This window comes from Choloepus didactylus, chromosome 25 (assembly GCF_015220235.1).
Source record: "Choloepus didactylus isolate mChoDid1 chromosome 25, mChoDid1.pri, whole genome shotgun sequence".
Taxonomy (NCBI): domain Eukaryota; kingdom Metazoa; phylum Chordata; class Mammalia; order Pilosa; family Megalonychidae; genus Choloepus; species Choloepus didactylus.
This window is the reverse complement of record NC_051331.1, coordinates 3626161-3651131: the sequence shown is the minus strand read 5'-3', so window position 1 is coordinate 3651131 and position 24971 is coordinate 3626161. Positions and strand designations below refer to the sequence as shown.

The 24971-nt window shown below is 46.3% G+C and overlaps 1 protein-coding gene across 1 annotated transcript in view; it reads right to left on the bottom strand.

Moving 5' to 3' along the window:
* Nucleotides 1-15808: 15808 nt before the first annotated feature.
* Nucleotides 15809-24971, bottom strand: part of NOTCH3 (notch receptor 3) — a 33833-nt gene continuing 24670 nt past the window's right edge. The window contains exons 29-33 of the mRNA XM_037818178.1: nucleotides 22096-22258; nucleotides 20405-20709; nucleotides 20092-20239; nucleotides 18826-18923; nucleotides 15809-17900 (exon numbers count right to left, since the gene is read on the bottom strand). Coding sequence (XP_037674106.1) covers nucleotides 16851-17900; nucleotides 18826-18923; nucleotides 20092-20239; nucleotides 20405-20709; nucleotides 22096-22258 — 1764 coding nt within the window. The 3' untranslated portion in view covers nucleotides 15809-16850. The remainder of the gene's footprint in view (nucleotides 17901-18825; nucleotides 18924-20091; nucleotides 20240-20404; nucleotides 20710-22095; nucleotides 22259-24971) is intronic.

Here is a 24971-nt window from a genome sequence, read left to right as displayed (position 1 = left end):
GTTCATCTTTCATTCCACACTTTTATCTGTTGCACCTCTGTCCATTGCCTCACACAAGGACCCATCAGGGAACTAAACAAAGATACCTGCCCCGGAGTAGCAGACAGTTCTGGCAGGAGTCAGGCAATAAAGAACAAACATGATAACTCAGTGATACTGTATCTTAGAAAGTAAGTGCTACAGAAAAAAGAAAAAGCAGAGTACTTAAAGGGCATGTGAAGAGGGCTGCAATTTTAAACAGTTAAGACTTCGTTGAGGTTTAACGCTGTCACTCGGGAATTTTTCATTTCCCTGCTCATTTTCAGCTCTGGCTCCTGGTTGGCTTTTGCAGCCGCCCCGAATTCACACTTGAAGGAGATGAGGAAATTATAACCAGGCAGCTGTGACGGGGAGGGCACTGGCCGTGCAAAGGTCCTGAGGCAGAACTGTGCTGGCGCCGTGGAGGGGAGTGAGGGGCACGGGGAGAGTGGGGGAAATGAGGGTAAAGGGAGGGGATGGGACGGGTCGTGCAGGGCCTTGTGGGCTGCCTGGAGGAATCTGGCTTCTGCGCCCCAGCAGAAGGGCGGGTCCTGACTCCTCTGCTCACGGGCGCCCTCTGGCGACTGGTGGAAAATTGTTGGGGGGCCCGAGGGAGGGGTCCGGGCGCCCTGGGAGGAGGCGATTGCGCCGGTCCAGGTGGGAGATGACCGGGCGGACCAGGTGGGGGCCGGGAAGGGGGTGCGAACTGCTCGATTCCAAATGGAATCTGAAGGTGGCACCCACACAATGTCCTGACATCTAGATTAGGGTGTAAGGGAAAGAGTGGAGGAGGCAGGCTGCCTGAGGAAGGTGCAGCACGGTAGGTTCAGCAAGGGGTCGGAGAAGGATACGCCCCCTCAGAGCGTGCTGGGGGCGGGGGGCACCCCCCAAGCTTCGCTCTGGGCAGCCCTGCCCTTCTCCATCGCCACCGTAGAGGTGACCTGCACTTCAGCCCCTGGACACAGCATCCAACCCAGAGAAAAGAAAGGAGAAAGGGATTTTATTAGTTGACTTGTGCCGCTCCCAAAAAGATAATGTTGAAGTTCTAACCTACCCCCACCCCCACCCCGGTACCTCAGATTGTGAACTTGTTTGGAAATTGGGTCTTCGCAGGTGGAACTGTTAAATTAAGATGAGGCTATCCTGGAGTAGGGTGATCCTAATCCCATATGGCTGACAGCCTTATTTTGAAAAGGACCAGCAGAGATGTTCTCACAAACATTGAGATGTGCAGAGCCCTCTATCTTGGGGATTGCGCTTATGAATCTCGTTGCTGCAAAAGAGAGGCTAAACCTGCTTATAATTGTGCCTAAGAGTCTCCTCCAGAGAACCTCTTTGTTACTCAGATGTGGCCTCTCTCTCTAGCTAAGCCAACTCGGCAGGTGAACTCACTGCCATCCCCACTATGTGGGACCTGACTCCCAGGGGTGTAAATCTCCCTGGCAACATGGGAAATGACTCCCCAGGATGAACCTGGACCCGGCATCGTGGGATTGAGAACATCTTCTTGACCAAAAAGGGACACGAAATGAAACAAAATAAAGTTTCAGTGGCTGAGCAATTTCAAATAGAGTCAAGAGGTCACTCTGGTGGGCATTCTTATGCACTATATAGATACCGTTTTTTAGGTTTTAGTTTATTGGAATAGCTAGAAGTAAATACCTGAAACTATCAAACTGCAACCCAGTAGCCTTGACTCTTGAAGACGATTGTTTAACAAAGTAGCTTACAAGGGGTGACAGTGCAATTGTGAAAAACTTGTGGATGACACTCCCTTTATCCAGTGTATGGATGGATGAGTAGAAAAATGAGGACAAAAACTAAATGGAAAAATAGGGTGAGACGGGGGGGAAGATTTGGGTGTTCTTTTTTACTTTTATTTTTTATTCTTTCTGGTGTAAGGAAAATGTTCAAAAACAAATTGGGATGATGAATGCACAACTATATGATGGTGCTGTGAAGTTAGTTGTACACCACGGATGATTTACGGTATGTGAATATATCTCAATAAAACTGAATTTAAAGTAAAAAAGGACCAGCAGATACTCAGGGGAGAAGGCACTGTATCTACAAGCTGAGGACGGCCAGCCGCCTCCAGAAAGAAGCTGGAAGAGGCACTGAAGGAACAACCCTTAGCCGGGCTCTGCCGACACCTTGATTGAGACAATACATTTCTATTTTAACAGACCATAACCTGGGTTTTAAGCCACACACTTTGGGGTATTTTGTTCCAGCAGCCCCAGGGAATGAAGATGGGGGAAACTCTGAATGTGGCAGAAATTTAACCCTGCAGCAGCGGAGAATCTGTGACTTTGGGTTTGCCTTAACATGTCCAGATTCTGTTTTCTGAATCTGACAGGTGAGGTGCTGGGTCAAAAGGAAGTCAAAGCACAGGACAAGAAAGTTCCTTCTTTGCACAACTGGAACCCAAAAGTTGTACCCACTGAGAGACCCCACTAGGGGGCTGAGTTCAGTGGCCAGGGCCGATGCCGCCTCCAAGGAGGGGGCGAGAGGGGCTGGCTGTCCCTCTTGCGAGCTGCCAGGAGCTCAGAGAGTGAGGAACTCATAGGACTGAAGGGTCTGGAGTTGGTGCAAAAGCAGAAGCCCCTTCCCCATCATCTTTGAGCACTCAGCTCTAAATGATCCTGTGTGTGTGTGCACATTTGTCCCCGTGGAGCTCCGGGGTACGTGTGTGTGCATGTGTGTGCCTGTTGCTTGCAGAACACACACGTGTGCTATTTGCACCTCAAATTCCCAGACTACAAATGAGCACCTCACATCCCCCCTGTCTGCTCACACACCTGTGCATGCCAGGTTCTGTGTGGGGGTGAGAGCGGACGGGGTTGGAGGGGATCTCCTTGAGTTTTCCCCATAGTCCCCTCCTTCCCTTCCTGCCCAATTCCCCTATACTCCTGCACCCCATATCCTGTAGTCTGCAGAAAAAAGAAGTGAATAGTGATCAGCCAAACTCCATCCGAGTCCTAATTTCTGGAAATTACTCTGAAATTTCTGGCTTCCCCCTCATTTCCAGATTTCACTCCGAGGGCTGGGAAGGGTCCAGGGTGGCCTCTCCAACTGGGCAAAGGCCCCCAAATTCACACTCACCATGGAGGAGGGAAGGAGGTTCTGGGGACATCTGTGAGCATCACGCTCTCCTCACCCCTAAGAGGGGAGGGCTGAGGGCCCAAGTCCTGTTGTACAGGAGGGTCCCTGGAGCCACCGTCCCAGGGGATCCTCAGCCACTAACGAGTCCCCCAGGACTCAGGCTAATGGCACCCTGTGGTGTTTTTTTCCCCTCCTGGAAGTTGGAGACCCCAGCCAGCTTCCCTGGTCCCCACGCCCTGAAGGCAAAGAGTGGGGGAAGGACCAATTATGATTTCTCTTTGTGGATGGCTGTCACAAAGCAACCCTCATGTGTACCTCATGCTGGGCAAGGCTGCTGCCCCAAGGAGAATGCAGCCCCCAGGCCTGCCCTCCAGGTGCCTCCTCTCTCCCTCTCCCCACCTTCCCCAGATTTAGTCAGTCACCAAATCCTCTCCATTCTCTCCAGCATCTCCCCATGGCCTCAGCCCCACCCTACCCCAAGTATCCTTAGTTCTCACCCTTTGGACCTCCCTTCAGTCCATCCTCTGCAATGGCTGCTAGAACAGGAGACTCTGTGTTCTGCCCTTCCTCAAGAACATTCCATGGCTCCCCATCGCCCTCAAAGCAAAGTTTTAAATTCCCCATCTTTGCATTCAAGACCCTTAATGATCTGGCCCCTGCCACCTTCCTAGTTCCATTTATTAAATCTCATCCTTTTATTAAACCAATGAGAAGTAAGGAAATGAGGTCCAGGTCCAGCCACCCCAGTTGCCGAATGGCTGAAATGTCCAAGCTGTTTCAAAACCATTTTGCCTCTCCCATGCTCTTCCCTAGGGTAGAAATGCTTTTCCGCTCCTGCTGTCCTCCTGGAAAACAACTCTCTTCCTCAAGGGACATCCTCAAAGGTACATCTCTAGCATCACCTCCTCCAAGAAGCCTTCCTGATTGCCCTAGGCTAGCCATGTGTAGTCTCTGTGCTCCCAGAGCCCCCTGGGTTTCCCCTTCAATGGGCTATGTCCTTTTGTGGACCTGTCCTCATCCTATCCTACCTTCCAGCATTAAATCCAGATGAAGATTTCCCTCCTCTCAAAAGCTTCCTCTCTTGCCTTTCTTTGTGCCTGCTTTCCCTCCTGCCTGTCCACTCTTTCTCAGTCCCCTCTCCAACCCCTAAGGTTAGAAGTCTTAAGGGCTCAGTCCTGGACCTCATCTCCCTCCCTAGCTGATGAGTACAGCCTCGTGATTTTATGTACCTACTCTACATGCCGGCAATGCCAGTCATAGCTTGGTTGCCCCAGAAACAGACCCTGAGACAAGTATTTGTGTGCAGAGAGGCTTAATTTGCAGGTGATCCTAGCAAAACACCAGTAAGGGGGTATAGAAATGCAAAAGGAAAGAAAGCTAAATATTTATTACTATAGCCAATCATTCAGAAATGCAGAATGATAAGATGTGCATCACTGTTGCACCACAAGATCAAAGATTATAAAGGAAAAATATCAACAGTAAGAAAATAAGCAATTTTTTAAATGTGCAAAACACGTGAACAGATACTTCACCAAAGAGGATATAAAAATGGCAAATAAGCACATGAAAAGATGGTCAACGTTATTAGCCATTAGGGAAATACATATCAAAACGACAATGAGGCACCTGGGGAAAGGCGGCGCGATGTTTGGTGCGGGCGAGGAAGACGACACCGACTTCCTCTCGCCCAGCGGCGGTGCCAGATTGGCCTCTCTCTTTGGACCAGATCAAGCAGCTGCTGGCCACGGAAATGAATTCTTCCAGTATACAGCCCCAAAGCAGCCTAAGAAAGGCCAGGCAACAGCAGCAACAGGAAGAAATGCTGTCCATGCAAAAAAGAAAAAAAAACCCAAATCAATCGAGGGATTTTGAAAGAAATCAGACAACACTGAAACCAGCACCAAACACCGCAAGTACTTCCTCTGTACTGGTTGCAACAGCAGTCCATGCATATCGATACACAAATGGTCAGTATGTGAAGCAGGGCAAATTTGGGGCTGCAGTCCTGGGGAACCACACAGCCAAGGAGTTTGGAAAGGACGCTAGACCAACTCTCCTTGGTCTTTGCATTCGATATTGTAATAAATATATAATGGGGGTGGAAATAAATAACAGAAGGAAACTGGAAATTTTATAAATACGTGGAAATTAAACAACACACAACTAATGTGCCAAAGAAGAAATCAATCACAAGAGAAATCTGGAAATCTCTTGGGAAGAAAGAAAGAGAAAATACAACATAAGAAAACTAATGGGAAGAGCAAAGGCAGTGCTCAGAGGGAAATTTATAGCACTAAATGCTTATATTAAAAAAGAAGAAAGATCACAAATCAATAAACTAACTTCACACTTAAAGAAATGAGAACAAGAAGTGCAAACTAAACTGAGAGTAGAAGGAAGGAAATAGCAAAGATTAGAGCAGACATAAAATAGAGAACAGAAAAACAACAAAAACAAAAGTTAATTTTTTGGAAAGATTAATAAAATGAAAAAACCTTTACCAAATTGAAAGAAACAGAGAGAGGACACAAATAACTAAAATAAGGAATGACAGGAGATTATTAGATATTATTAGCAAAATTACAGAAATAAAAGAGGTATTATGAAAAACTATATGCCAACAAATTAGTAAACCTATATGACATGGACAGATTCTTAGAGACATAGAATTTACCTAATCTGACCCAAGAAAAAATAGAAACTTTCAACAGATCTATGACAAGTAAAGAGATTGACTCAGTCATCAAAAACCTCCCAACACAGAAAAGCTTCACACAGGTGCATTTTGCCACATATTCTAGGAAGATTTAAAGCCAATCCTTCTCAGGGTCTTCTAAAAAGTAGAAGAGGGATAGCTTCCTAACTCATTCAAGGAGGACAGTATTACCCTAATTTCAAAGCCAGATAAAAACAGCACAAGAAAAGAAAATAATAGACTAATATTCCTAATGAATACAGATGCAAAAATTGTCAACAAACTATTGTCAAACTGAATACAGCATTATATTAAAATGATTATACACTATAATTCAGTGGAATTTATCCCAGGAATGGAAGGATGGTTCAACATAAGAAAATGAATGTAATGTACCACATTATGTTTCCACATTTTTTTTTTTATGAAATTAAAGAGACAGTGACAATTAAATGCAATACTTGATCCTGGATGAGATCTTACAAGGGGAGAAAAGGCTTAAATGAACAAAATTGGGACATATGAAAAATTGCAATATAGTAAGCTTTATGTCAATGTTAAAGTTCTTAAACCTGATAACTACGCTTAAGATTGGTAACATAAGTGAATATCCTTGTCCTTAGGAAATATACATGGCAGTATTAAGTATTCAAGGAACATGATTTTTTTTTACAGCTACAAATAAACTTTATTTGATGTAATGTAATAAAACATTTTCAAATTTAAGAATGAAAAAAAAAAAAAAAAAAAAAAAAACGACAATGAGATACCTCTGCACATCTATTAGAATGGTGAAAAGCCAAAAACAAAGAAACAAACCAACAAAAGAAAAAAAACTGCCAATACCAAATGCTGGTGAGGATTGGAACAACTAGCAGCCTCATAAATTTTGGGGGAAAGTACAAAATGGTACAGGCATTCTGGAAAGCAATTTGGCAGTTTTTATGAAGTTAAACATACACTTACCATATGACCCAGTAATTTCATTCTTAGGTTTTTATCCTGGAAAATGAAAACATACATCCATGCAAAAACCAGTATATGAAATGTTTGTAGCAGCTTTATTCATAGTTGCCAAAAATTGGAAACAACCCAAATGTCTTCAATGGGTGAATGCTTAAAGAAACTGTGTCATACCCATATCGTGGAATACTACTAAGCAATAGACAGACAAACTATTGGAGCACACAACATGGGTGAATCTCAAAGCATTATGCTGAGTGAAAGAAGTGAGTCTCAAAAGATTACATACTTACTCAACAAAATACTTGCAAATCGAATCCAACCAACAGAACATTAAAAGAATTATACACCATGACCAAGTGGCTTTTATCCTACACATGTAAAGACGGTTCCACACAAGAAAATCAATTAATGTAACATTAACAAATCAAAAAGAAGAAACCACATGATCATCTTGATTGATGCAGAAAAGGCATTAGACAAAATCCAGTACCCTTTATTGATAAAAAATGCTTAAGAAGATAGGAAAAGAAGGAGAATTCCTCAACATGATAAAGGGCATAGGTGAAAAACCCACAGCTAGCACTGTACTCAATGGTGAGAGACTGAAATCCTTACCTCTAAGCTCAGGAACAAGATAGGGATGCCCACTGTCACCACTGTTATTCAACATCGTGCCAGAAGTTCTGGCTAGAGCAATTAGGCAAAAAAAGTAAAACAAAATAAAATAAAATGCACCCAAATTGGAAAGGAATAAGCAAAACTTTTACCATTTGCAGACGACATGATTGCATATTTAGAAAGTTCCCCCCAAAAATGACAACAAAGATACTAAAGCTAACGAACGAGACCAGCAAAGTGATGGGATACAAGATCAACATGGAAAAATCAAGTTTTTCTCTACATGAGTAATGAGCCATCCAAGGAGATAATCAAGAAAAAATTCCATTCACAATAGCAACTAAAAGAATCAAATATCTAGGAATAAGCTTAACCCAAGGATGTAAAGGATCAGTACACAGAAAACTAAAAACATTGCTAAAAGTAATCAAAGAAGATCCAAACAAATGGAAAGACATTCCATGTTCATGGATTGGAGGCTAAATGTTGTTAAGGTGTCAATTCTGCCCAAATTGATCTACAGATTCAATGAAATCCCAATCAAAATCACAACAGCCTACTTTCCTGAAATGGAAAAGATAAATATAAAATCTATTTGGAAGGGAAAGGGGCCTCAAATAGCCAAAATTATCTTGAAAAGAAGTGGGAGGACTCATACATTCTGACTATAAAGCACAGTATAAAGCCACAGTTGTCAAAACAGCATGGTACTGGCATAAAGATAGATATTGATCAATGGAATTGAATTGGGAGTTCAGAAATAGACCCTCTGGTCAACTGATGTTTTACAAGTTTCCCAAGCCCACTCAACTGGGTCAGGGTAGCCTCTTCAATAAAATGGTGCTGGGAGAACTGGCTATCCATATCCAAAAGAATGAAAGAGGACCTCTATCTCACACCTTACACAAAAATTAACTCAAAATGGATCAAAGACCTAAATAAATATAAGAGCTGATAATATAAAACTCCTGGAAGAAAATGTAGGGAAACATCTTCAAGATCTAGTGTTAGGCGTTAGTTTCCTAGACCTTACACCCAAAGCACAATGAAGAAAAAGCAAAACAGATAAATAGGACTTCCTCAAAACTGAATGTTTCTCTGGTTCAAAGGACTTTGTCAAAAGGGTGAAAAGGCAGCTGACTCAAAGGGAGAAAATATTTGGAAACCACATATCTGATAAGGGTTTGATATCCAGAATATATAAAGAAATCCTACAACTCAACAGTAAAAACAAAAACTTTTTCTTCTTATTTGCCACTGAAAATGGGCAAAGGACATGAATAGACATTTTTCCAAAGAGGAAATACAAATGGCTACAAAGCACATGAAAAGATGCTCCTCTTCACTATTAGGGAAATGCAAATCAAAACCACAATAGGACATCATCAGACACCTATTAGAATGGTCACTAAAAAAACAGGAAGTGTTGGAGAAGATATGGAGGAATAGGGACACTTATTCACTGCTGGTGGGAATGTAAAATGGTACAGCTGCTGTGGAAGATGGTTTGGTGGTTCCTCAGGAAGCTAAATATAGAGTTACCCTACTATCTCACAATCCTGCTACTCAACATATACCCAGAAGATCTGAAAGCAGGGACACAAACAGACTTTTGCACACTGATGTTCAGAGCAGCATTATTCACAATTGCCAAAAGATGGAAACAATCCAAGTGTCTATCAACCAACAAATGGATAAATAATATGTGCTATATACATATGATGGAATATTATCTAGCAGTAAGAAGGAATGAGATCCTGAAGCACTCAACAACATGGATGAACCTTTAGGACATTATGTTGAGTGAAATAAGTCAGATACAAAAGGACAAATATTGTATGATCTCACTAACATAAACTAATTATATTATGTAAACTCATAGACATAGCAACTAGAATATAGATTACCAGGAGATAGAATGAGGCTAGAGAATGGGGAGTGGTTGCTTAAGATGTGCAGAATTTTTAAGTAGGTTGAATTTAAATGAGTGGAAATGGATGGAGGTGATGCTAGCACATTATTGTGAGTATAATTAACAGTGCTGAACTGTGAATGAATGTAGTTGACAGGGGAAATTTAAAGTCATATATGTCACCAGAAGGAAAGCTAGAGGTTAAAACATAAGACTGTATAACCCAGTAAATCTGGTGGTTGATGATGACTGAGATTAACAGTACAAATATAAAAAATTTCTTTCATGAACTAGAACCAATGTATGAAACTATTACAAGGAGTTAATAGAGTGGTATAAAGGGGAAAAGGCATCTATTGCAAACTATGAACTATAGTTAACAGTAATATCTTAATGTCTTTCATCAACAGTAACAAATGTATCACACCAATGCTAGAGATCAATGATGGAGGGATAAGGGGAGTGGGATGTTTGGGGTTTTCTCCTTTTTTTTTTTTTCTTGGAATAATGAAAATGTCCTAAAATTGATTGTGGTGATGATTGCACAGCTATGTGATGAAACTGTGAGCCATTGATTGTATATTTTGAATAGATTGTATGGTATGTGAATATATCACAATAAAGTTACATTAAAAAAGATTACATACTGTATGAATCCATTTATATGACTTTTTGGGGAAAGGCAAAACTAAAATGATAGAGAATAGTTTAATGGCTTCCAAAGATTAGGATTGCAGGGAATCTGTGACTACACAGGGGCAGCATGAGGGATTTGTTTGGAGGGTGGTAGCTGTTCTGTTCTGGATCCTGGTTGTGCTAGTTCTTATACAAATCTATATGTGTTAAAAAATATTCATAGAATCAATATTCATAATAGCCAAAAGGTGGAAATGCAAATGTCCATCAATGGAGGAATGGTGAAACAAAATGTGGTATACACACACGATGGAATATTATGCAAGCATGAAAAGGAATGAAGTCTGACACATGCAACAACATGGATGAACCTTGAAGACATCATGTTGTGTGAAATAAGCCAGGCACAAGAAGACAAATATTATAAGATCTCACTGATATGAAAAAAATTAGAAAAAGCAAATTCATAGAATCAGAAACTAGAATATTGTTACCAAGGCCAAGGAGGAGGTAGAGAATGGGGAGTTAATACTTAATTCATACAGAATTTCTCTTTGGGATGACAAAAAGTTTTGGTAATGGGTGGTGGTGATGGTAACCCAATATTGTGAATGTAATTAACACCACTGAATTATATATCTGAATGTGGATAAAAGGGGAAATATTAGTTTGTATATATGATGTTACTAAAATAAATATTAACAAAAAGGAATCAGTCAAGGAAATCTGAACATGTACTGCATCTTTGCTGTGATTGAGGAATTTTTGTTTTAAGGTATAATAATGGTATTGTGGTTATGTTTTGTAAAAGCCTTTTTCAGAGATGCATACTGAAGTATTTACAGGTGAAAGTGATGTGATATCTGGATTTACTTTAGAATAATTGGGAGGAGGGGAACAGATGAAAGAAGACTGCTGATTTTTGAAGCAGGAGATAGGTATGTGGGGCTAGAGGTTGGGGAGGTTCATTTTTCTGGCTAATAATAAAACTTGAAAAAACCTCATAGGTCTGTATACACAAAATATCCAATTTTGCTATATTTTCATTTAAAAATAAAATGCATTTAAATGGCCAATAGAAGTTGGAAGATGCTTAATGAGAAAGATATGGTTGGCAAATGAGCACATGAGAAGATGCTCAACATCATTAGTCATCAGGGAAATTCAAATTAAAAACACAATGAAATACAACTTTGCACTCACTAGAATGGCTAAAATTCTAAAAGACTGACAACACCAAGTGTTAATGAAGTCATGGAGTAACTGGAACTCATACATTGCCAGAGAGAATGAAAAATGGTGCAGCCACTTGGGAAACCAGTTTGACGTTTGCTTATAAAGTTAACATATACTTATCATGAAAACCAGCCATCTCTAAGAGAAAAAGAAAAAAAGAAATAACAAGAAAAATGAAAATGTGTTCACACAACTTGCATAAATGTTTATAGCAACTTTATTCATAAATCCAAAAACTGGAAATAACCCAAATGTCCCTCAAATGACAAACGGATAAACAAATTGTAGTATATCCATGCAACAGAATACTACTCAGTAATGAAAAAGGAAGAAATATGTGGATGCATCTCATGAATGATGTCACGGATAAATCTCAGCATTATGCTAAGTGAAAGAAGACAGACTCAAAAGGCTCCACTTATATGAAATTCTAAGGAAGGCGAAACTACCGTGACAGCAGATCCATGATTGCCAGGACCAGGGGTGTAGTTGGTGACTGACTTTGAAGGGGCATGGGGAAACTTGATTGTGATAGTAGTTACATGACTGTACACATTTGTCAAAAGTCACAAGGTTGTACACTTTAAATTGATTATTTTTATCATATGTTAATTGTATCTCATAAAGCTGAATTTAAAATGAATAAAAGAATAAATGAATGAACACAGATATAGAAAGATAATAGGTAGATAAAGATAGATGATAGATACAGACATATATAAATTAATATCAATGATAATAGATGTTAGATGGACAGATAGATGAAAGGTAAGTAGATAATAAATGACGTATGTGTGTATGGATAGATATAGATGATGGATAGATAATGGATGGAAGTCTAGGTGATCGATGGTAGATGTAGATAGAGATGACATGTGGATAGAGATAGATGATAGATACGTAGATGGTAGAAAGATAGATAGATACAGATAGATAGATAGATAGATATAGATGATAGATGTAGATGATTGACAGATGGTTGATGGAAGGATATACAAAGATAGATGAAACTTACAAAGTTGATAGATGTATGGATGGACAGATGGATGGGTAGATATAGATGACAGATAATGGATGCATAGATTATTGATAAAAAGATTGAAATAGATGAGACAGACAGACAGACAGATAGATAGATAGATTAGATGATAGATAATGGATGGAGAGATAGAGATACAGAGATGGATGGATAGATGGAAGGAAGGAAAGAAGAAAGGAGGGAAAGAGGGAAGGAAGGAAGGAAAAGAAAGATAAAGAAAGACGGTAGAGAGATGGGAGGAAAGAAGTGCTAGATAGTTAAGGTGTGAGCAGGATGTGGGGAAACCAGCAAAGGATGGTGCCATTCCTTGGGGTTCACAATTGGGGGGGGGCATTACCATCTCTAGGCCACAAGGTAAAGGAACAATTACCTAACTCACAGAGGTATGCTGCATAAAGAGCCACAGCTCCCCTGCAGGCAGAGAGCCAGGAAAATAAATACATTCTGGTCTCTAATCTCCCACAGATGCCTCCAATGTACCAAACCCAAGTGGAACCAGAGGACTAGAGTGCCTCCAGAGCACAGAGCAGGGTGGGAAATGGTGAGGATGGGTCTGGAGGTACAAACAACAGATGCATAGCTGTTTTGTCACTTTCCTCTTGGGGAAAAAAACAACTCAGATGCTTGATACCGTATCCCCAAACCTTCCTGAATTGAGGGTACTGATGAAATCACCTTCACATGAATCCTTGAATTCTGCTAGCTCATCTCCCCAACCACTGATGCAGGCTTTCTGTCTCCCACCTTCCACCCCTCCCCAAACCATCCCAGGGAGCCCCAGAAATGGGGGGGGGGGTCTCACATGTACTTATAAATAAGTTGGCCCCACCAGATACAAAAGTGGGTCTCCCACTGTGGAGCAACCACTTCCAATTCCCTGTTTTCATGAAGCTGGAGTTAAATGAGAAAGTGGACAAAGTGGACAAGGAGAATGACTTTCTCCTCCTTCATGTAACTCTCAGGAAGAAGGTTCCCCAAGCTTCCTTGAGCCCCAACATGACAGTTCAATGCAAGAGTCTACCCTTTCACAAAGAAAAGATGGATTTCTCTTGGACCAAGGATTCAAGTACAAGGAATTTATTTGGGAGATTATTCCAGAAAGTTTGAGTAGGAGAGTGGGGAAGTAAAACAGCATAGCCTTATCAAGCAGGAGAATTGGGGCTCAACCCCACTGGGAATCCTCAGAAACTGTGTGCAACACATGGAATTGTTCCCTAGATGGGTGAGGGAGCTGGGGTATTTATCCACTAACTCCCATCCCTCATTTACTGTGTTCCTGCCCCCACACAAGGAAAGTCACAGGTAGTTTTGGTCAGACACTGCCAGCAAGTACTGTAGTGGTGCATTCGAAAGGGATGTGGGGGTACCCCCTATATGCCCCCTAACTAGTAAGAAATTCCATAAGGGCATAGCCTAGGTATTTACAATTCATTCTACACCCAACAATTTGCCCAAGACTTGACACACAGAAGGTGCCCAATAAATGTTAGAAGGATAAATACATGAACATAAATAAACTTGAAACAGAACCTCAAAAATATTAGGTTGAGTGAAGGAGTCCAAACACAAAAGGTCACATACTGTAGGACTCCATTTATATAAAGTGTCCATAGTAGGCAAATCCATAGAGACAGAAAGTAGATTAGGGCTTGCCAGGGGCTTCAAGGAAGGGAGAACAGGGAACAACTGTTTAATGGGGATGGGGCTTTATTTTGGAGTGATGAGAATGTTTTGGAACTGGACAGAGGTGATGGTGCACAAGATTGTACCACTGAAGTGCTCACTTTAAAATGGTTAGGGTTATGGGAATTTCAACTCAAGAAAATTAAACTTGAAACAAAAAGAGAATAACTGCGACATTTCCAAAGACTTAGCAAGAGGAGAGGGGGCATAGTAAACACTTACTAATTTTTTTCTGCAGCATTCTTGTTCTATCAACCTTGTGCCCCCAAATCCACCCCATCACAAGTTCCATAACAGAGACTGATTGGTTTAAGAAATCAGCACATAAGTGACTGACTTCCAATAAAAATGCTGGACAACCAATTCAAGAGAGCTTCCCTGGAGACATTTTACATGTGTTGCCACAACTTGTTTCTAGAGGAACTAAACATAACCTGTATTACTGCATCAGGAGAGGACTTTTGGAAGCTTGCCTCTAGTTTCCTCCACTGCTTTTTCCTTTTATTGGCTTTGTTTTGTATCTTTTTGCTTTAATAAATCAACTATGAATAAGACTATTAAAAAAAAAAAAAAGAAATTGGCACATCCCATATCTCACAGCCATAGTGATTGGTTAGAGCAGGGAGTCTCAACTGGGGCAATTTTGTCTCCCGGGGGATAGCTGGCAATGTCTGAAGACATTTTTAGTTGTCACAACTTGGGGAAGGTGCTGCTGGCATCTGTTGGGCAGAGTCCAGAGATGCTGCTCAACATCCTGCAATACACAAGATAGCTCCCACACTGCAAAGAATGTGCTGGCCCCAAATGTAAGAGGACAGATACATGACCAAATGGAGTCAATAGAAAATCATCCCCAAGACTCGTACAAAAGCTGCTACAAGCTTTCTCTTCTCTGGAAGGTTGAATGTGGTCATGTAGGGTCTACAACATTTGCATACATTTTTCTAACCCAGAGGGAAGGCTGGAGCTCTGAGGAATGGAAAATGGAGGTCAGATTGGTTACCATGTGAAGCCCGAGGGTGAAAACAATGTCCAGAAAAAAAAAATCTGTTGAGAGGAAGAGAAAACTGGTCCTTGTTGACCTAATTTGAGCCACTACATCAAATCTCCCCTGAAGCTGATCTTTAGTTATGTGCACTAATAAATAAACTCCTTTTTTCTGTTTAAGCCAGTTGAACTGATGTGATGTTTTTGTCACTTGCAATTAAGGGTGCTCCAACTGACATGGGAAATCAGTGGACATTAAATCCTATCCTCCTTTCCTGGAAAGCCCCAGTGAAAAGACAACCTTGTCTTAGGACAGATTTTGTTGCAAGAAACTAATATTCAATGGAATATTTATTGCCTAGATGCCAGCTTATCTTCAGAACCCAAGGGACATGAAGTAAAGGTGAGATTCACACATAACCAGCATCAGGTACTTAGAATGCAGTCTGTAAATACCTGTTGATATCACCAGAATGAATGCTCAGTTAACTAGAAACGACACTCCTTTCCAAACTGACAAACTCCCTCCACCTCTTATTTCCTATTCTCTATGCATATTTGCTCCACTCTCCTGCTTTCTGTTTGCTCATCAGAACCCACAACCCCAAAATGGATACGTACGTGTTAATCTGTCTGTGGCCTTAAAAGCTCCACCAACCGAGGACATTCTTAGCCTCTCGATATAAGAAAGTTCTCTAGCAAGGGAATCTGATTGACTCACCTTAAATCAGGTGACCACTCCTGGTCCAATCAGGTGAGCCACCTGAGAAAGCAGGGAGCATGAGTGGGCAGGCAAGCCAAATAGATTTCTCCCAAGAAGGGAGCTCAAGTAAGTCCTGGAGGGGGTTGGGTACAGAAGAGACCATGACACCACTGCTCCCCTCCTTACCTAGACACAGACCAATGACACTAAGGGTTAACCATTCCTTTATTAGGCCATGAGGAGGTGGCGCTGTACAATGCAAAGGCTGGGATTCAGCTACATGGGGGTTGTGACAAAAAGCCATATTATAAAAATAGCCTAAAAATACTTCTATTCTATTATGAGGTGGAGCCAGGGGCACAGTTCCATATTTACAGGGAAGCAAAGTGGAATGCACACTCTCCCTGGCCTCTACGTACCCTCCAGTCACCCCCACCAAAGGGAGGTAGCTCAGGGTGCAGCAGGGCTCTGGGGAGGGGAGTCTAGGGGGGGGAGGGGAGTCTAGGGGTGGGCATCTGGGCCAGAACAACCCTTCTCCCAACAAGGCTACAGAGCAAATCAGATCTGGAATGCAACGAAGTGAAGGAGGCAGGGTGGGGGAGGAGGCTCCCAAGTCTCGCCCAACTCCTGACCCCAGAGGGTGTACCCAAGGGTGTCTACCTGGTACCCACCAGGGCCGCATACTCGGTACACGGGACCCTGGTCGTGCCTGTGTACTCAGTACACAGGATCCAGCTTGGCCGAATGGGCCCACAGACTCAGCCCCACGGGGGCACTCGGGGGGTTTGCAGCAAGGAGGGAGCATCTCCATATATATATATATATATATATATAGTAAAAAATAATAATAATACGTTTGCTTAAATGAATTTGTTTCTATACAAAATGTAAAAAAAAAGAAAAGAAAGAAAATCCACTCATGTCAGAGAGTGTGGGATGAGGGCAGAGAAGGTAAGAAAGGAAGGAGACAGGAGAGAAGGTGAGAGGGGGTGTAGGCGAGGAGAGGAGAAGGTCTCTGACTCACAGCAAGGCTGAGAGGGCAGGGCCAGTAGGCTCCCGCCCATTATAAATAAAGGAAGACTGAGGCCCCGGGCTGGTGACCTGCCCTAGTCACACTGCAAGGCAGGGGGTGCTGGAGGGTTGGCCAAGGGAAGAGAATGAAAAAGACAAAAAGAAAGAAGAGGGAGCAAAGAATAAGACTGGAGTGTCTCATCAGCCCCCCACCAAGGTCCAGGCAATGAGGACCATCTCAGGCCAATGCCTGCCTCTTGGGAGCAACTTCGGGGTGAGGCCCCAGCTGGGTCTGGGGCTGGGCAAGGGGGCCAGGGACAGACAGCGAGAGGGTCTGGGCAGGCAGGACCCCAGTGGCCGTGGCAGCGACCCCAGTGGTGATGGTGGCTGGGCTGGGTGTGGAGTCGGACCAGTCCGAGAGAGAGGGGGGTGAAGGGCTGGCCCAGTGTTCGGGGGACTCAGGGGATGGGGTCAGGTAGGGGTGCTCATTGGGGACCCGCAGGAAGCGGGCCTTAGGGGGGCTGCTGTGGGCCCCAGCTGCTGGGTACTCCTCACTGTGTCCCGAGGCTGCCAGGTATGTTGGAGGCCGCTCCTGTGGGGAGATGGGGGTCCCGGGGTTCAGCAGCTGGGGGCCCGGAGCCAGCGGCAGCAGGAATGAGGGGCCTGGTGGGGCAGGTGGGGGCAGCCGGGCCCAGTCAAGGGCCACAGGATTCAACAGGCCCAGGCTGAGCACACAGCCCCCCGAAGGCTGGTGCCCCAGACCCACCCGGCCTGTGCCACCGAGCTGCGCGAAAGACACCGCCGTGGCCGCAGCAGCCGCATAGGGCACCTCAAGTGGGAAGCCGCCGGGGGAGGTGGGATTCCCACCGAAGGGCCTCGGGGAGTCCAGCGAGTCCACGGGCGAGAGGGTGACCGAGCTCTCCACCAGGGGTCCTGGGCAGGCCAGCGTCAGCTTCTTGCCCCTGCCCCGGGACCCCTGCGACCCCTGCCCCACCTTCCCAGGGGGTCTCCGGCTCTTCTTGACCCCCGACTGTGCCACCTTGAGACCAGGGAGGAAGGCCCCGGGTGGACAGAGCAGGGGCCCCAGGCCATGGGGGCCGGGGGAGCCGCGGGTCCCGCTGGGCTGGTCCAGCAGCCGCACGATGTCCTGGTGCAGCCGTTCCTGGGCCACATCCCGTGGCAGCCTATCCAGGTGATCGGTGATCTCACGGTTGGCAAAGTGGTCCAGCAGCAGCTTGGCGGCCTCATAGCTGCCCTCGCGGGCGGCGAGGAACAGGGGGGTCTCCTCCTGGGGGAACCAGAAGCCAGGGTGTCAGGACCACGAGAGCCACAAGCTCAGCAGTGTCTCCAGACTCGTGGGGCCTGAGAGCTAAGAGCTTGAACTCTTTGATCCTGATGGACCTGGGTTTGATTCCCAGCTCTGCTGGAGCACTCTGGGGCAAGTTCATTCCTTTATGCCATATTCATTGAACACCTACTAAGTGCCAAGTTCATTCCTTTATGCCATATTCATTGAACACCTACTAAGCACCAAGTTCATTCCTTTATGCCGTATTCATTAAACACCTACTAAGCGCCAAGTTCATTCCTTTATGCCGTACTCATTGAACACCTACTAAGCGCCAGGCCCCTGGGGCCAGGACTAGGGTCAGGCCAGCCAGGTACTCACCTTAGATACAAAATTCAAAGGGGGTACCCCAAACCTCAGTCATCGAAATAAACAATTTTAATTCAGTGTTTAAAAAATTAGGATTAAGGCAAAAAATCCGAAATTTCAAATACCTACAGGGGCCACCCCTGCAGCCCTCTGAGCCTCCCCCTGCCCACCTTAAAAACACTGATGGCAATGCCACCTGAGGGGGTACTAAACCATCACAACATTGCCTGTTTTTAAGGCTCCTAAGCCTGGTTATGAGCCCATTGGCTCACACAGTCCTCCCAAGACACAATGAGGTGGGTAGTTCTGCTTCCCCACTTTGTAGAAAAGGAAACTGAGGGTCAGAGAGGTGAAGCGACTTGCCTGAGGCCACACAGCAACTGCCACCTCCTTCCCTCCCTGATCCGCCATGTCCCCTCTTGGCCCCGAAGCAACCCCTGAGAGCTGGGGGCAAGCAGGGTGAATGCGCCCCCCACCCCACCGCCCCCACCCTGCTCTGTGCTGCCGCGGGGGCTGTGCCCGGGCTGACGGGCAGGCGGGGGCGGGCCCAGCCCACCTTGCTATCCTGCATGTCCTTGTTGGCTCCGTTCTTCAACAGAGCCAAGGTGGCCTCCACGTTGTTGACGGCCGCCGCCCAGTGTAAGGCTGATTTCCCTGGAGGCAGAGGGGAGAGGTCAGGGGTCAGGGGTTAGACCACGCTCATGTCACCAGACCAAATGGAGGGGCGGTGAGGGGGAGACCGAGGGCGGGCGGGCTTGGAGGATACGAGCTCCTGGGTCTGGGTCTCCGTGTGCGCACGCGCACCCGTGAGAGGGATTCCGTGTACAAGGGGACCGTGCGTGCGCGCGCCCCCGTGACAGAAGCGCTGCGTAACCAGGGACGCCCGGGTGCTAGGGACCCTGTGTACACGGGGGCCGTGTATGCGTGCACGCCGCCATGCTGGGGTGTCTGCATAAATGGGAATGCCCTCACCCCCACCCCCCGTGCCAGGGACCGTGCTGACAGGGCACTCCGTGGCCCCCACTAGTTCCTACAGCTGCGCCCCCTAACAAAGTACCAACACTCACTCATGGCTCTTCAAATGCAAATTAATTAAAATTAAATAAAGTAAAACATTTAGTCCTTCGGTGGCCCCCGCCACGTTTCTAGAGCTGAGTAGACACAGTGAACACAGTGCACGGCCGGGACAGACAGAACCTCCTTTTCTGCGGAAGGTTCTACTGGAAAGCCCTGCTCTAGAGCCCAGGTTTCCCACCAGGAGGGCTGTGACCCCCGGGGAGAATTTGGTCATTTCTGGAGACATTTTTGAATACCACAACTGGGAGCGGGTGTTTGGGGCAGCCCCCACCCGGGAGAGCTGTCAGACTCAAATGTCCACAGGGCCATGGCGGGGAGATCCTGCCCCAGGGGACATGTGCTAGCATCCAAGGGTGTTTACAGCCATGTGCTGTGCGTCTGCAAAAGGCAGCCTCGGTGCCAGCAAGCTGCCCTCAGGGGGGTGCCAGCCCCCGCAAATTTGGCAGATTTGCGGGTTTACGACAACAGCTGTCCAGCAGGTGGCAGTGGAATGAGTTATAATCAAACAGGTGGAAACAAAGTAGCTTGGGAAGGAGGCCCTTTTCCAAATCAGGGGGCAGCCCTATAGGCTAGCAGCCGCCCTGTCAGAGTGGAAACCCACTCACGTGGCAGGTGGGTTATGTGTGCCTGGGTTTCAGGGGCAGGCCCTAGATATGGGCATGAGTTTGCACACACGGGACAGACAGATCCCAGGGGCACCCTCTCCATGCCCACCCACCCCTGCCATCCCCCCCACCCAGCCTACCAAGCTCGTCCACAGCGTTGACATCTGCATGGCTGGCGATGAGCTCTTCCACCATGCCCTCCACCGCCAGGCGGGCCGCCAGGATGAGCGCCGTGGACCCATCCGCCATGCGGGCGTCCAGGTCCGTGGAGCGGCTCCGGATGAGAATCTAGGGAATGGGGGGCAGCAGGGGGCGTCAGGGCAGGACCAGGAGGCTTGGAGGCCCTCCCAAGCCCCTGAGGTCCCCAACTCCCACCCGCCCCAGGATGGGAGCTGTCACTTGCAGCACGCTGTGTTCCCATCTATCCCCATTTCATAAATGAGAAGCAGCCACCTGGAAGACGCCCTGGGCATCAGCGGTGACGGCCGTGTGCAGTGGAGTCCGGCCTGAATGGTCCTGGGCGTTGGTGTCCGCCCCAGCATCCAGCAGCCGCTTGGCGGCATCGGCCCGGGCATAGCGGGCGGCCAGGTGCAGGGCAGTCTCCCCAGTGCGGTCGGTCCGTGCCCCGAGCTGGGCCCCCTGGCAGATGAGGTCGGAGATGATGCTGGCTGACGTGTCGTCCACCTCGTCGTCCTCGGTGGGCATGGGCTCCAGGGCCCCCCCGCAGAAGGAAGCCAGCATCAGAGGGGTGAAGCCATCTGTGGGGACCCAGGACACATGACAAGGGAGGTGAGAACAGGAGCCTTTCTGGGGAATGGGACCCAAGAGCCCTGCGTTCGTGGGATGGGTGAGAGATGGGACAGGGGTGGCAGGATGTCCCAAATGTCCACACACACGCCTGGGTTAGGCACCACAGAGACTGATCCGGGGTGAGGGTTCTGTACACATGTGATTTGTTAAAGGAGGCTCCTGGGGAGTGGAGGACACAGGATGAGGGAGGGAGAAAGCCAAGTGGGCTGGGTTGAATAGCACCCCCCCAAAACTCAAGTCCCCCAGAACCTATGAACGTGACCTTATTTGGAGAGAAAGCCTTTGCAAATGTAAGCAACTTCAGATGAGGCCATACTGGATTTGGGGGGCCCTGTTCCAATGTGGGTGTCCTTGCCACCCGGTTTGAGGTTTGTTGTTCCGGAAGCCCAAGAAACTAAGATACCAAGCAAGAGTGGGACCTTGGGCAACCTCCCCAAGGGTTATTTCCACCTGATCCTGCAGGGGGAACCCTGAAATGTGAGCTGCATCTCAGGACTGCAATCCAGCCCAAGAAAAAGGAGCTGTGACTTTTATATTTCTGCACTCACTGGTGAAGAGCTGTCTGCTGAGACATAAAATCCCAGCCACTTCGGGCTCTGGTATCCCAAGGGGATTCAGGAGGAAAAAAAGGAAAAAAGGTCCACCCACATGATGGAATATTATTTGGCCATAAAAAGGAATGAAATTGGGGGGAGGTCCCCTAAAATATGGTAAAGAGGGATCGGAGTGGATCTGTTATTCTCTGCACAGCATCTGCCCTGGTTGCCCTTAAGGGACCACTTGCACCCCATTCTCCATCAAGGCTTGGGGAGAGCTGAAACCCCTCCCCCCAGCTCAAGGACAGTCATGTGACCCAGGCCTGGTCAATCTGCCTATCCCAGCCCTCTGGCATCACTGATTGGTTCAGGGACAGGCATGTGACTTTAGTCCATCCAATCAGAACTTATCCTGGGACTTTTGCAGAAAGAAGGGTTTTTAAAAGGCTGGCACAGCTGGCAGCTGTAGTCTGCCCCAGAAGATGAGAATTCTGCCAGGCCTGGAAGCCCCGTGGCCAAGAGCTAAGCCAAGAGGCAAGGCAGAGAGAGGAGGACTGAGTCCTGATCCAAATGTGCATCTGACACTTCCAGTTACGTGAGCTAGTCAATCCCTTTTTTCACTTAAGCTAGTGTGAGTTCGGCTTCTGTTGGTTGCAACCAGCAGTCCTAACATGCACAACCAGCAGTCCTAACATGCACATCAAGTGAAGCCTGGATACCACCCAGCTCTCTCCTGAACACAGACCCAGCAGGACTTGGGATGGGGCATTCCAAGTGGGGAGGGGCGCCGTCACTGACCTGGGCCTCGCACATTGACATCCATGCCATCGGCTTCCGCGTCGCCCTGCGGTGGGGTCAGTGCCATGGCTGGTGCCACACGGATGTCGGCAGCAACCAGGTGGTGCTGAGTCCACTGGCGGCAATCCACAGCATCCTCAGCCCCCATGCTGGGCTCCTCAACCTGGAAGCACCAGGACCCTGGATCTTCAGACCCCACCCTTTGGAGGTGGGCGAGAAACACTAGCAGGCAAGGGGCTGGACACTGGTACAGGGCTTCTCTCGTGGAGAGGCACACACGGCCCTGGGAAACAATGACCATCCTGCCCCTTTCAAAGGGATGGAAACTGGGGGATTTGATGCGCCAGAGGGCAGAGGGCTTAGAAAAGGAGGAAGGGGATTTGGAAGGAGGGATTTGCTGAGAACCCAAGGCAGGTGTCAGAGGGACAGAGCAAGCACCTGTCAGCACTGTATGCACGAGACATCAATGAGCCGAAAATGAAACTCAAAAGACTATGCCATTTACAACAGCAGCAAAAACATTAAGATGTTTAGAATTAAACCTAACAAAAGAAGGGCAAAATTTGTGCTCTAGAAACAAGTCATTGATTAAAGAAATGGAATGTGGGGAGTGGCTTCTGGGGAAGGGGTGAACAGGTTGGGGGGAAGGGTAAATAATGTCTAGGACCCCAGTCATGGAGGGGCTCTGTCCTCCACCATGCCCCCCACCCCACCCTGGTACTGCAAACATGAGGCATCAGGACCAAAAAGTCACACAAGGTGTATCAATTTACCATCTCAAGTCCAGTCTCTGGGCCCCTTGTAGGGACTCGAGGAATTTCAGATTCACAGTCTGGAAGGCTTTACAGAAACAGGATGGAATATTCTTAACCAGCCCACCCAGGGACTTGAGTGCCATTGGGTTCCAACCACAGAGCTTGATCAAGCCAGACCTGAGTGAGTTTAAGGACCCACATGGAGTTAGGTGAGCTTCATGAACAAGAGAGCCAGGTGATGATCGGCTAAACAGAAAGGGTCAAATGAAGATAAGAAAGCACTCGTGTCCTGGTGTCGGCAGTTAGTGCCACATGGGGTGTGAGGGTTTGAGACTGTTATGGACCCCAGAAGACCCATGATCTTTTAATTCAATCTCGTTGGGTGGAACCTTTTGATTGAGTGTTTCCATGGAGATGTGACTCAACCAACTAGGGGTGAGATATTTGATTAAATTATTTCCATGGAGATGTTACCTCACCCATTCAGGGTGGGTCTTGATTAGTTCACTGGAGTACTTAAGAGAGCAGCTGAGAGCAATATTTTGGAGAGAAGCTAGGATATATAATCCAGAGTTTGCCCCCCAAGAGAAGCTGAGCGTTGACATAGATGCTGATGCTTGGAGCCACTTGGAGATGCAGACAGAAAGACATTGGGAGATGCTGAGCTAAGAGATGAAATCCAGAGTGTGCCCCAGAGAATCTAAGAGAGGACCTCCAGATGCTTAGAGAGAAACATCCTGCAAAACAAGCAAGGATGCACAGGAGCTGAGAGAGAGATGCTAAGAGAGACAGAAACCCAGAGACATTTTGGACAAAACCATTTGAAACCAGAGCCTGGAAGCAAAGGACCAGCAGATGCCAGCCATATGCCTTCCCAACTGACAGAGGTTTCTGAACGTTATTAGCTTTTCTTCAGTGAAGGTATCCTCTTGTTGATGGACCCTTTTATGGCCTCAGGACTGTAAATTTGTAAACAAATAAACCTCCTTTATAAAGCCAATCCATTTCTGGTATTTTGCATAACAGCAGCTCTAGCAAACTGGAACTCTGGGCAAATCACTTTACAGTTCTGAGTTACTCATTGGCAAAACTAGGATCGGTGTGATTCCTTGATTCTAAGATGTGGCCAAATGCCCATTGCACCACCCATAGAACAACCATTTGGGGATGGGAAAAGGGAGGGGGGAGCCTTGAAGTGGGCAGATTTCTTTAGCTGTCAATCGTAACAGATTTAACAAATGTTAAAATACAGCAGGGAAGAGACTGGAGAATGAAGGAGTCTTGTCAACAGCTAATTTATAGCATCATCTTGCAATGGCAAAATGAGATACTCTGAGTGTTGCCAAGATAAATAAGATGCCATGATGGTTAATTTCATGTATCTGCTTGGCTAAGGAGGGTGTCCAATTGTTCGGTAAAAAACACTGACCTAGCCATGGCCATGAAGGTACTTTGTAGAAGGGATTAGCATCTACAATCTGTTGACTTTAAGTAAAGATGACCCTCGATCATGTGGGCTTCCTCCCATCAGCTGGAAGCCTTAAGAGCAAAGAAAGGCCCGAGGTTTCCAAAAATTCCATCTCAAGACAACACCATCTGCTTCTCTCTGAGTTTCCAGCCTGCCGAGCTCCCTGACGGAATTTGAACTCAGGATTGCGATATCAACTCTTACCGGAATTTCCAGCCTGCTTGCTTCCCTAAAGATTTTGGATATGTCAGTCCCCATGATCGGGTGAGCCAATTCCTTAAAAAATGTCTCAATATATATACACATACATATATCCGGTGGGTTCTGTTTTTCTGGAGAATCCTGATTATTTTGCATGCATTCAAGCTCGATACGCTGAGCAAGTACTCAATTAATGCCACTAGGAGCCCCTGGCTGTGGCCCCAAGATAAGATGAGGCAGAGAGAAAGCAGAGTCCCTGGGAAGACCCAGGCTGGCCTGGGACCAGGAGCCTGCTTGGGGATGAGGAAGGCAGGACATGGCAGGAGACATTCCACCCACCTGGGGAGACCCTGGGGGCCCAGAAGGCAAATCCCCTCCCTCCCCGAGAAGCCACAAAGCGACACCAGGAAAACACACGCTCAAGGGGCAGTGACTGATCGGTCTCCAGAACT